This window comes from Phallusia mammillata, chromosome 5 (assembly GCF_965637545.1).
Source record: "Phallusia mammillata chromosome 5, kaPhaMamm4.hap1.1, whole genome shotgun sequence".
NCBI lineage: Eukaryota > Metazoa > Chordata > Ascidiacea > Phlebobranchia > Ascidiidae > Phallusia > Phallusia mammillata.
The window spans coordinates 18390396-18403233 of NC_137256.1; the positions used below are offsets into that span (position 1 = coordinate 18390396).

Consider the following 12838-nt stretch of genomic DNA (forward strand, 5'->3'; position numbering starts at 1 on the left):
ATCTCGTTTTCTAAAGTGCAGCTATATGTGGCAACTTCAAAACGAAAAATACTGTTTATTAATGCTTTTAATTTTCCATGTGTGGCCATACAAACAAGCTTGAAAAAATACGATGTAAGCCGCAGTGGGCAACGTTTGATGTACGTTTTTTTTTAATTTATGCACAGGGTAGATTTTCCCGTGGGTTTAAAATGCGTCAGTGCTATGTAATTGTATGAAAGAGAAATTTATGCATGTTTGATACAAAAGTTGGTTTAAATACTCCGAAGCACACAATATCATTTTTGCGGGAATCGGTTAATATGCGCTACGATTGGCATTTTCATTCCAAAGCGAAAACAGTACGAGGAAAATCACCAAAACAACAAAACTTCGTGGTTTAAATTAAATGAATCATACTTTAAATCGATTTGCATAAATATTTCCGCGTCTGTGGGATTTTTTCGTTAAATAAGTCCGCGCCTCAAGTCGTAAAGTGGTCGTACAAAAGGGAGTAAATTATTCAACAAGTTTAAACTAAAGTTCGGGTCAACTACTACAAGACAAACTAACAACGAGAAGAAAATGATGAAACTTGTTGCTTTTGTAGCAATTTTTGCCGCAGTAAATGCACGTAAGTGTTTAAATTTTGAATTTGCTGATATGTTAGAGGCATTTTAATTGCAAGCTTCAACTATGAAAAAACAAACAAATTGCATTAACTAAGTTCCCTCTCTGGAAGTATGATTTCTCATTTGACCATGGAATAGAACTATTTCGTTGAATTGAGTTTATTTGGCCGGGTAGAACAAATCGTAGCAACACAATTGCGCTAAAATATTAACCTGCGCAAGGTTCAACGTTATGAAGTGCGACAAAGTTTAGGGCACAATTGGTTGATGAATGATATACACGCTGCAGCTACACCGTTGGTACTCGGTGCGCTAAAGAAATGTTGCTTCTTTGCTTTGTAAAAAAGGCTTGCTACGTATAGAAAGCTGACCAGTTGACAAGCAGACGCCTACTTGACTTCCAAGCTTGCATAAAGTTCAGGGTATGCTGCCATACGTTAGAAAACGGCTTTCTTTGGGATAATATATAATAACGTACATAACAAACTCACAAGCACAAAACATTACATGCACATAACTTTTGATTCAGTCGTTTTAATACTCTAAAATTGTTCAGAACGCATCAGAGATGAATTTGGCGACGTCGAGCCCGCCAAAAAGCCGGTTGCAAAATGCAAAGAAGAAAGTTGGACGCAGTGGTTCAATCTGGACAATGCAGGAACAGGCTGTGACCACGAGTCACTTGCCCAAGTCCAGGCTCTATCTCCAGTGAAAGTTTGTTCAAATCCCACAGCCATGGATGTTGAACTCGCTCAACCCCAATTTCACCCGTACGCGTGGAACATTAACATCGGTTATAATTACCTCTCTTGTTGCTGTAACAACCAAATTCTAGGCGGCATGTGTTGGATCTGCCACGATTACAAAGTTCGCTTCTGTTGTGATACACCCGGTAAGTTGAGTTATGTTAAGTTGAGTTCATTCTGCTTGGTACAAGAAAACATAGCAACAATAGAACTAAATACAATCACCAAAGTCCATTTGGTGGATGATACCAAAACGCGCTGCAGCTACACCGGGGGCAGATTTCGTTAACCTTGGCAAAAGCTTTAGCAACAAGTACTTGAACGTTTGCCTGTAAACAATTTTTGACTGATCAGGTCAACTTATATTCGACGCCGAATGTTAGCCCACATTATGTAGCCTTAACCACGGTATTTAGCATTCACACGATTAACTGCTAACGAAGATTGTATTTTGAGAACTACCAATGTACGATACTCATACTCGTTCATTTGACATTTGTGACACTTACAGACAACGTGTTTTGAAGTCTTTTTGGTCGGTACGCGAGACTAGCTCATGCCAAAATTGCACGTCAAAGTTTAAATTACACAAACAGACTTAGTGTCTAAATGCCATTTGGACTTCGCATTTCCTCAAATTTGACCATTTTTAGAAATTATCATTTTTAAATGTGCTACAGTAGGCTACTAGTAAAAATATACTGATCACTTTTAAATATGTGTGTATATTTCTTTTTTAGTGATCGGCGAATGCGCTAATACCAAAGAGACCACAGCTACATGGACACCGTTTTATGACATTGACACCCCGTTTGTGCCCCCGACCCCCTTAAATGATGATGAAACTCTGATGAGTTTTGGAGGGAAATATAAAGTGTGTAAAAAACCCTCAGCACTAGATGCCCGTCTGCTCAACGGTGACCCATATTACATGGGCGCCAACACCTTTACCAAATTAAGCCCAGCTGAAGGATTGCTGTGCGAATCATTTTCTCAAGAATGCCGAGATTATAAAGTTCGGTTCTGTTGCCATTATCCAAAGACCATTGGAACAGTGGATGCAATTCATAATGTACATAGCTATAATACAGGAGTGCCAGGAGGTTAAAATAGCGATTGTGGGAGCGCGTTCACAAACCATACTAGACACCTGTTTATGCCCTTGTTAATATAATATAACCTAGCCTACTTTTCAACCAAATAAACTATATATATATATATATATAACTATATAACTTGCGAAATCTCAATTTTAAGGTTTTTTAGTTTCAATTTTGTCATGTTTTAAAATTTGAAATTCAAACAAACATTTTTGACGTATAATGAACGTGTCTCCGCCACATAACTGACCTATACCCGACTAATGGATGCCTATTTTGTGTTTTTTCTGCTTACAAATATAACAAAATTTTCAAATTAACCTGTTTATGTAAATACTGAAATAATGGTGATGCTTTAAATGCAATAAATTCTGCAAATCAAATTGTTTGCTTTTTCGGAAATGATGTGGTGATTGAAGCTACAGATAGGTATATACCTTACTCGGAGACCAGTTATTAGTTTCGGTTATTATTAACAAGCAGTGGACAATATAATATAAGAGCTTTTGTAATACTAAAAGCAGAGAGCAAACAAATGCCAAAAAACGTTAAATATTTGCAAAAATCCGGAAATTCTGTCAACAGAAGACAGTAAACACGTCGTTACGTATTGTCTGTTGATAACATAAATAAAACCGCCTTATGGACTGCATCGTCTAAATTTTCTGTGTTTTTAAGAAACAAGTTTCTTTTCTAAATGTAATTTAACATCCGCACAATAGAATAAATCGTAAATGAAATACCTGACTTGACATACGATACCACATGGACCCTGATGTGCACAGTATTTTAGTTTGCTTTTTAACATTACGTAAGTCACATTTTATATTTTTTGGTGTCAACAAACAGTTTTAGATAATTTAATTTATAAATTTTTGGTTTATTGTTGTTTCGTCGCACATTTTTCCAAGTATTGTGCGTATATTGCTGTTTACGGCACAGGTTCTTTCCAAAAACAAATGGTTTTCAAACAGCTGCACAGCTAATATAAGTTCTCGAAAGTTCAACATTTCCTGTGCCTTAGGGCAGGGGTGTCCAACTCGAACACACCGCCGTGCCAATTTTGGTTTCAAAATATACTCGCGTGCCAGGCTTTGGTACTTTTTCCAAACCATGTCTTAAACGTCTTAACGGCACGGGCTCAATCCGAATATTTGGCCAATATGTAGAACCCTACTAAACGGTTAGAAAAAAATGGGGCACTGGAGTACTTTATGTGCGTCAAAAACTTATCTTTGTTCAAGTTACGTCGGTTTAAAATGTTTTTCCAACTAAACACAAATGCGTTTGTAGTCACGTAATTAATTGAACAGACATCGGTTGAAACGCAACAATTACAATTGTTTCGAAATAAACGGGCATTTTATTGCGACATAAACATGGCACGTTCACTAACGTTTTAGTATTATGTGACGCAATAACCTTCTGAAATAAAAATAATTATAATTTTTTTGTTAATAAATTCCATGCCAACATTAAACAATGCAAGGGGTTTATAGCCGCTTTTAGATGTTGTTATGTACGTTTGCATTACCGATTCCTAAGCCGTGTTAAATGTCCGTTTGCTAAGCACTGCAACGGCCCAAACTTGATCCAAGATGACCTAAGTTTCGGTCAGCTATATTTGAAACGTGAATTGGTTTTACTTTTATTTCCTGCGTAACAAGTTCTTTAAAAACTAAATCGTTAGGTTAGAATAAAGGCCAAGAAGAATCAATAGAAACAAATTTAATTGCGTGACAAATGTTTACTACCTGAATGTGCAAAAGCTCGCGTGCCATTTGTAAATGCTCTGCGTGCCACTTTTGGCACGCGTGCCACGTGTTGGACACCCCTGCCTTAAGGCATGAAAAGTACAGAAACAACATACCGAGGTTGTAGCTGGCATTCAAACATAGTCGGACTTTTTAAAGGTATGAATATAAAAGGACTTTGAGCTTTGCTTTGATTGTGCTGTTACAAACGCACGTAAGTTTGTTTAGCTTTTGGCGGTTTTAACGCAAGGCCGAATGATTTAGAGCAAAAAAAGGAGCGCTTATATTCTTGGGGTTTTGTAAAGAGGGAATGGGCTACATTGTGTTCTATCTTTGGGTTAAAAATTTCTTACTTAAGAAAAATGTAGAAGTTATCCCAATTCAAACACAAACTACTTGCAGAATGTTTACGGAGCCAGCGGAAAGGTCCGTGACAGATGTGAACAAGACGGTTGGACTAATTGGTTAATAGCCCCTTGCGACAACAAAAAAACAGTCCAAGATATATTTTAATGCTTAAAAAGCTTGCAAGAACCCAACAGACGTTGGCGGTGGTACTGTACAAGCCTCACATCAGTGGAATATCGACATAACGATTCAAAAGGTGTCATGGTTAAAATGCTTTCATGCTTTACATAGCGTGATATAGGATCAAATTGCATAACAAGTACAGAGATTTCGATAAAATAAAAGTGGTTTTGCTGGAAATTCACGCACATGTGGCAAACTACAAATCCGCCAATAAAATAAACGCAGGATAAATTGTTTGATTTTTTTTTTCATCTTTACTCTGTTTTGTTGGTGAAATATCCCTTCAGCTCTTGCAAATTAAGAAATCACACAAACACAGATGTGGTCCAAACCTAAACTAAAGGTGATTTAACCATCCTAAAGTTATGTCGAGAACATCTGTACACTGTACACAGCTGATGTTTTTGACTTCCTCTGGCAAAGAGTTGAACTTTAGTCAAGGTGTTATTGATTTCTGTTGTGTGTTTGTTCCAGTAACCAAGTGTTGTACTCGAGTTGAAACTGCCTTAAACCCTGAAAATAAACATAGAAATTGATTTTTATTTTTTTCTGGTTAATAAAAAAACTATTTTTCCGCAGCGTTTTTATCTACTTGTTTTAAGCAACAAGAAATTTGTCCAAAACTATCTTTCGTTCATATGCAAGCCAAGTGACAGATTTTACGATAATGGACAGAATTAAGCTTACGACGTAGTATACAAGGAAAGCTTTCAAAAATGACTACAAGGTCACCGTTTTTTTAAATTGTTGCATGTAATTTCTTAAACCAAATATATTAGTTGTGTGTTATAATACGACCTGCAGCGGCGCCTTGAAGGTCTGCATTGTAATCCAAGTAAACGCCGTTTGATTTGAAGTCAGTACGGTCATTTGTCCAAACGTCCAGTTGATCAGGCCCACCAACCATTGCACCAATCAGCAGTTGGGGATTTGGCGCTGTGCTATGAAACGAATCCCATTCGCACGAGCCCGCTAAAGGGCAAGAGCTAAAAAAATAAATCAATTGATTTTGAGGTTCAGTACAGAGTAAAAAGATTTCACATATCGATTAGCATTTTTTACCCAAAATGGCCAAGTCGCATTAAAATATATATCACATTATTACTAACTTGCCAAAAAAAACGAAAACAATGCCAAACAGTTTTAACATCTACTCTTACATTGTTAAAAAGCTTCTTGTAAACTGAAGCGCAATTACTTTAAAATTAGCATTTTTTTCCAACCGCAAAGTAATCCTATCTTTTAACATTTTGAAACAAACACATTGAAACAACCTACTGCACCCAGCACCCAGATAGGCTATACCTTGCTCTGTGGTGAGGTTGTATTGGGTAAGGACTACCGTATCCAATTACAAAGCTTTTGCCAGTTTTACCGAGAATGTAATCCAACTGATCTTCAGCAAATTTTCTGCCAAAATAGAGAATATATGAGTAACTTATATTTAGTTGGGTATAAGACATATTGCCAGGCTTGGCCCGAGATATGCATTGTGACAAGTTGAAATAGATATACGTGTCACATTGGACAGTTTGAGCAACTTTAACACTAAAATATTGCAAACTGTCAAAAAAACTATATCCCTTTATTTAATAAGATGTCATGTATACATATAAGTCATAAGTTAGGTTTCTTAAAAATCAAAGGATTATCGGTATGGTAGGTAAGACAGGTAATAATACCTGTATTTTTGTTTTCGGTCATTATCAAGAGTGGGAAGGGTTGATGCTACAATGCACACGAATGCAGAATTAACCGCATAGCGATTAGATCCCCATTCATTGGCGTACATCAATCCTTGTGGAGTGTACGCTGAACCTCCGCCTAAGATAACAAATTTCAACCGTTGTCAACACAATGTTGAAGCTTTGTAAACAGATGCACAATAATGGCAAATTGCAAACAATCAGTCTTTAAATAAAGCATGTGTACCGGAATGGGTCTAATATGAACCGACATGGGTCACTGTATAACGAGTCGGTATTGTGATAGTATAATGTCGTAATAGATAACATAAAAGAACTAAGGCTTGAATTGAGATTCTCTTTACTTCCAGTATTATATGTATGCAGAATATTATAAACCACGAGTCACCAGCAACTTAGCGCGAGGGATGGAGACAACTGTCGCATATAACAGGAATCACAGACGTAAAACTTAAAAATTCTTAAATCTGAATCATTCACCGTTTTTTATGTATGAACTTTTATATTTCACCTAACTAATGGGCATCATCCGTATCTAAAAACAACAAACAAAAAACGTTAGATGATTTCGGACTTCAAAGTTTTCAGTCTTTACTCCCAGTATTATATTTAACAGACTCAGTGCGTAAATGCCAATTGGACTTTCTAAACTTCACATTTCCTCAAATTTGACCATTTTCAGAAATTATCATTTTTAAATGTGCTACAGTATAGGCTACTAGGAAAAATATACTGATCACTTTTAAATGTGCGTGTATATTTCTTTTTTTAGTAATCGGCGAATGCGCTGATACCAAAAAGACCACAGCTATCTGGACACCCATTGGAGAGAAATACAAAGTATGTGAAAAAACATCAGCAATAGATGCCCGTCTGCTCAACGGTGCCCACTATTACTATGGCGGCAACACCTTCACCAAATTAAGCCCAGCTGAAGGATTGCTTTGTGATTCAATTTCTCAAGAATGCCGAGATTAAAAAGTTCGATTCTGCTGCCGTTATCCAAAGTCCATTGGAACAGTGAATGAAATTCAAAATGTACATACCTATAATACAGGAGTGCCAGGAGGTTAAAATAGCAATTGTAGGAGCGCGTTCACAAACCACACTATAAACACATGTTTATGTCCTTGTTAATATAATATAACCTAGCCTTTTTTTCAATCGAATATACAACTTGCGAAATATCGATTTCAAGGATTTTTAGTTTCAATTTTGTCGTGTGTTTAAATTCGAAATAAAAAATAAAACATATTAATGTATAATGAACGTGTCTCCGCCAAAAAATTAATCTACCCGACTAATGGATGCCAATTTTGTCTTTTTTCTACTTACAAATATAGCAAAATTTCCAAATTAACCTGTTTATGTAAATACTAAATTAACGTTTGTGCTTCAGTTTAAATGCAATAAACTGCACAAATACAATTGCTTTTTTCGGAAATGATGTGGTCATAGAAGGTATATAGGCAGGTAACATTTACACAGAAACCAGTTACTAGTTTTGGTCATTGTTAACAAACCACCCGATTCGTCAACAAGTGTTCGATTAGCAGCGCTTGTGTTATGAAAAAAATCCCCGTTTCTTATCGGGCGGTGTTATAATTTTAGAACATGTGTTATAACACAGCCCGATTTTATCGGCAATGGTAGTGAAGCATTAAATTTATTTTTTATTGAAAAATATTATATTTTCTGTGGAAATAATCGCAGGTGAAATGGGTTTTACATAAAATTGGCAATGAAATGTGAACTGTTATGACAAAAGCAAACGCATTTTAAGCAGCGAAATAGCAGCAGTACCAGATTCTCTTCGATTGTAAACTCTAAAATACAAAATGGGCCAAGGTTGTTGTATCTAATAGGCATCCATGTTCTGATAACAAATGGAGTAATAAAAAGTGACAGTTCAAGGTGGGGGAAGCATTTCTAGTGCTTCATGAAGCAAACTAAGGCCCAGCACACTATCAAATGAAGGACTTGGGACATTGGATTTGAAAAGCAATGATACATGGTAAGTGGTTGTCAATTGTCATGATATGCTTGTTATTCTCAACTGTTTCTATTATTTTAGCAGATGGTAATTTGTTATTTTTTAGGCATGTTTAAAAATATGGTAGCTCATCTCTAGTGTGATCCTGTTTTTGTAAAACCTTGGCTTTCATTTCTACTGGCCTAACTCAAGCATTTTTGTGTAAACTCCTACTTGTCAAATTAAATGTTGCATACACTTTTTCTTTTATTTTTTTGTTGCAGTTCAACATCTGGAAAACTGAATAGAAGCAGAAAAAAGCAGCATAATCATTCCAAAGGTAATTCAAGATTGCCTTGGATAACATGGAAGAAAGTAATTGATTGTGGAAGAATGGTGTGGGTGAAATGAGCTCACTGAAGTGTCAGCTAAATCATTGATGCATACAAAATGCTTCTTGCCTTGCTTGCATGGGAACATTTTATTTTAAGATATTCACCACACACTTCAGTTTTACATGAATCGAAATATGTGTGTTTTTTGCTGCTGTACTACCCGAAGGCAGGTTTATTTAACAATTCTTGTGCCCAATTTAAAGCAAACTTGTTATGTTAGATGTGTTCAGTGATTTGTTGGTGTTATTTTAATCTCGTACCCAAATTAAGGCAAACTTGTTGTGTTGGTTAGATGTGTTTAAACATTTGTTGGTATTAACACTGTCTTACCTACATGACATAATCATGGCGTCGCGAAAAAGCATCTTTTGAGTAAATATTTATACATTTTCACTTTGATGTAGACTCTTTCAGTAAAAGTGGTTCATCAGACAGCAATGAAAAACCTTTATTTTCAACCAGTAATCTCTATGATAGCTTGTTTGATACAACCTCATGTTTCACATGGTAGCTGGTTTAATTTTATTTCAGTAACTCGCAACACATTGCATTTTCAGCTGAACAATGTTGTTTCACCTTTTTTGTTTCTCTGTCTGTTCACTTGATGACCCCTTTTTAGTGTACTCATTGTAAATGCAGGTTTTTGCTTGATAAATCAATCTTCTAATTATTTATCCTCTTCACATTTATTTCTTCTTTCATATAACTGTGGCACCCAATATGAGTATGTTATTGTGTGGAAATTGAGTTTATGAGGTGCTTCATTTTTTCATTAATAAAATGTTGCCCTTAACTGTGCATTTGTTATTTCATCATTTTAAGTACTAGTATTAACTGGTTTGAAATCACAAAGGGCTTGATGTAAACAAAAACGGTTTTCACAGGTCAACTCTAAACTACATCTAGTAAACGCATACAAAATATCTTTAGAATCTAACCACCACATGATAAATGAGAGGCGTACATCATAAGCGAACGAAGGGCATGACCGCTTTAAAATGATTTTTCGCGCTGACGACCTTTGTAGCATATACAGGCTCCAGATCACAAACGGATTAAGATAAATGAAAACGGTTTTCACAGGTCAACTTTAAAATACATCTAGTAAACACATACCAAATATCTTCATAATCTAACCACCACATGATAAATGAGAGGCGTACATCATAAGCGAACGAAGGGCATGACCGCTTTAAAATAATCTTATGCGCTGACGACCTTTGTGGCATATACAGGCTCCAGATCGCAAACGGATTAAGATAAATGAAAACGGTTTTCACAGGTCAACTCTAAACTACATCTAGTAAACGCATACAAAGTATCTTTAGAATCTAACCACCACATCATAAATGAGAGGCGTATATCATAAGTAAACGAAGGACATGACCCCTTTAAAATGATTTTTTGCGCTAACAACCCTTGTAGCATATACAGGCTCCAGATCACAAACGGTTTAAGATAAATGAAAATGTTTTTCACAGGTCAACTCTTTAAATATCATCTAGTAAACACAGACCAAATATCTTTAGAATCTAACCACCACATCATAAATGAGAGGCGTACATCATAAGCGAACGAAGGGCATGACCGCTTTAAAATGACTTTTTGCGCTGACGACCCTTGTAGCATATACAGGCTCCAGATCACAAACGGTTTCAGGTAAACAAAAACGGTTTTCACTGGTCAACTCTAAAATACATTGAGTAAACACATACCAAATATCTTTATCTTCTAAGAAGAACATCAAAAACAAGAGGCGTACATCATAAGCGAGCGCAGGGCACGACCGCTAGTGCTGTCGATTTCATGTAGGCCTATAGCATGTAAATTTCTTGTAGCGAGTAGAATACAATCTCAACGTATAGTGATGATGAGCGCCTCTTGATTTTAGGGCAATGGTAGGAATTGATTGATATTTTGCATGCGTTCACTCGACGTAGGTCTAGTTTGAAGTTAACCTGTGAAAACCGTTTTCAATACTGTATGTTGTTTGTGTTCTGGAGCCTGTACATGCTACTGGGTCGACAGCGCATAAAATTATTTTGAAGCGGTCATCCCCTTCGTTCGCTTGAACGCCTCTCATTTATGATGTGGTGGTTAGATTCTAAAGATATTTGGTCTGTGTTTACTAGATGATATTTAAAGAGTTGACCTGTGAAAAACATTTTCATTTATCTTAAACCGTTTGTGATCTGGAGCCTGTATATGCTACAAGGGTTGTTAGCGCAAAAAATCATTTTAAAGGGGTCATGTCCTTCGTTTACTTATGATATACGCCTCTCATTTATGATGTGGTGGTTAGATTCTAAAGATATTTTGTATGCGTTTACTAGATGTATTTTAGAGTTGACCTGTGAAAACCGTTTTTGTTTACATCAAGCCCTTTGTGATTTCAAACCAGTTAATACTAGTACTTAAAATGATGAAACAACAAATGCACAGTTAAGGGCAACATTTTATTAATAAAAAAATGAAGCACCTCATAAACCCAATTTCCACACAATAACATACTCATATTGGGTGCCACAGTTATATGAAAGAAGAAATAAATGTGAAGAGGATAAATAATTAGAAGATTGATTTATCAAGCAAAAACCTGCATTTACAATGAGTACACTAAAAAGGGTCATCAAGTGAACAGACTGAGAAACAAAAAAGGTGAAACAACATTGTTCAGCTGAAAATGCAATGTGTTGCGAGTTACTGAAATAAAATTAAACCAGCTTCCATGTGAAAGATGAGGTTGTATCAAACAAGCTATCATAGAGATTACTGGTTGAAAATAAAGGTTTTTCATTCCCGTCTGATGAATCACTTTTACTGAAAGAGTCTACATCAAAGTGAAAATGTATAAATATTTACTCAAAAGATGCTGTTTTAACGACGCCATGATTATGTCATGTAGGTAAGACAGCGTTAATACCAACAAACGTTTAAACACATCTAACCAACACAACAAGTTTGCCTTAATTTGGGTACGAGATTAAAATAACACCAACAAATCATTGAACACATCTAACATAACAAGTTTGCTTTAAATTGGGCACAAGAATTGTTAAATAAACCTGCCTTCGGGTAGTACAGCGGCAAAAAACACACATTTTTCGATTCATGTAAAACTGAAGTGTGTGGTGAATATCTTAAAATAAAATGTTCCCCTGCAAGTAAGGCAAGACGCATTTTGTATCCATCAATGATTTAGCTGACACTTCAGTGAGCTCATTTCACCCACACCATTCTTCCACAATCAATTACTTTCTTCCATGTTGTCCAAGGCAATCTTCTGCTGCTTTTTCTGCTTCTATTCAGTTTTCCAGATGTTGAACTGCAACAAAAAATAAAAGAAAAAGTGTATGCAACATTTAATTTGACAAGTAGGAGTTTACACAAAAATGCTTGAGTTAGGCCAGTAGAAATGAAAGCCAATGTTTTACAAAACCAGGATCACACTAGAGATGAGCTACCATATTTTTAAACATGCCTTAAAAAAATAACAAATTACCATCTGCTAAAATAATAGAAACAGTTGAGAATGACAATTAAGCATAGCATGACAATTGACAACCACTTACCATGTATCATTGCTTTTCAAATCCAATGTCCCAAGTCCTTCATTTAATAGTGTGCTAGGCCTTAGTTTGCTTCATGAAGCACTAGAAATGCTTCCCCTACCCTGAACTGTCACTTTTCATTACTCTATTATTGGTAACAATGAAATCAACGTTTCTATATGGACCGCATTGTCTAAACTTTCTGTGTTTTTAAGAAACAAGTTTCTTTCCTAAATGTAATTTAGCAACCGCACAATAGAATAAATTGTAAATGAAATACCTGACTCGCATATGATACCATATGGTCCCTGATGCGTACGTGTGTGATGTGTTTTTAAAATTGCTTTATAACATTACGTAACCTACATTTCATAATAATATTTTGTGTCAACAACAGTTTTGAAAAATTAAATTTAGTGGTTTTTAGTGCAATTTCAGCGCACATGTTTCCAAGTATTGTGCGTGTATTGTT

The 12838-nt window shown here is 35.8% G+C and overlaps 2 protein-coding genes and 2 long non-coding RNA genes across 4 annotated transcripts; 2 read left to right on the forward strand and 2 right to left on the reverse strand.

Moving 5' to 3' along the window:
• Positions 1-491: 491 nt before the first annotated feature.
• LOC145230127 (uncharacterized) lies at positions 492-2548 on the forward strand. Its single transcript, XM_080095501.1, has 3 exons — positions 492-613; positions 1168-1503; positions 2098-2548. The coding sequence occupies exons 1-3, from the start codon at positions 565-567 to the stop codon at positions 2463-2465; spliced, it is 753 nt and encodes a 250-aa protein (XP_079951627.1). The 5' UTR covers positions 492-564; the 3' UTR covers positions 2466-2548.
• Positions 2549-5178: 2630 nt separating this feature from the next.
• On the reverse strand, positions 5179-6701 carry LOC145229645 (uncharacterized). Its single transcript, XM_080094981.1, has 5 exons — positions 6647-6701; positions 6425-6566; positions 6048-6152; positions 5541-5728; positions 5179-5255 (listed from the first exon to the last, which is right to left on the reverse strand). The coding sequence occupies exons 1-5, from the start codon at positions 6699-6701 to the stop codon at positions 5179-5181; spliced, it is 567 nt and encodes a 188-aa protein (XP_079951107.1).
• A 1272-nt stretch (positions 6702-7973) lies between these two features.
• Positions 7974-9608, forward strand: LOC145230675 (uncharacterized). The gene is made up of 2 exons (XR_013860722.1): positions 7974-8462; positions 8705-9608. It is a non-coding gene; the product is annotated as an uncharacterized LOC145230675 (long non-coding RNA).
• Positions 9609-11757: 2149 nt separating this feature from the next.
• On the reverse strand, positions 11758-12510 carry LOC145229362 (uncharacterized). Its single transcript, XR_013860426.1, has 2 exons — positions 12388-12510; positions 11758-12140 (listed from the first exon to the last, which is right to left on the reverse strand). It is a non-coding gene; the product is annotated as an uncharacterized LOC145229362 (long non-coding RNA).
• Between the last annotated feature and the right edge of the window lie 328 nt (positions 12511-12838).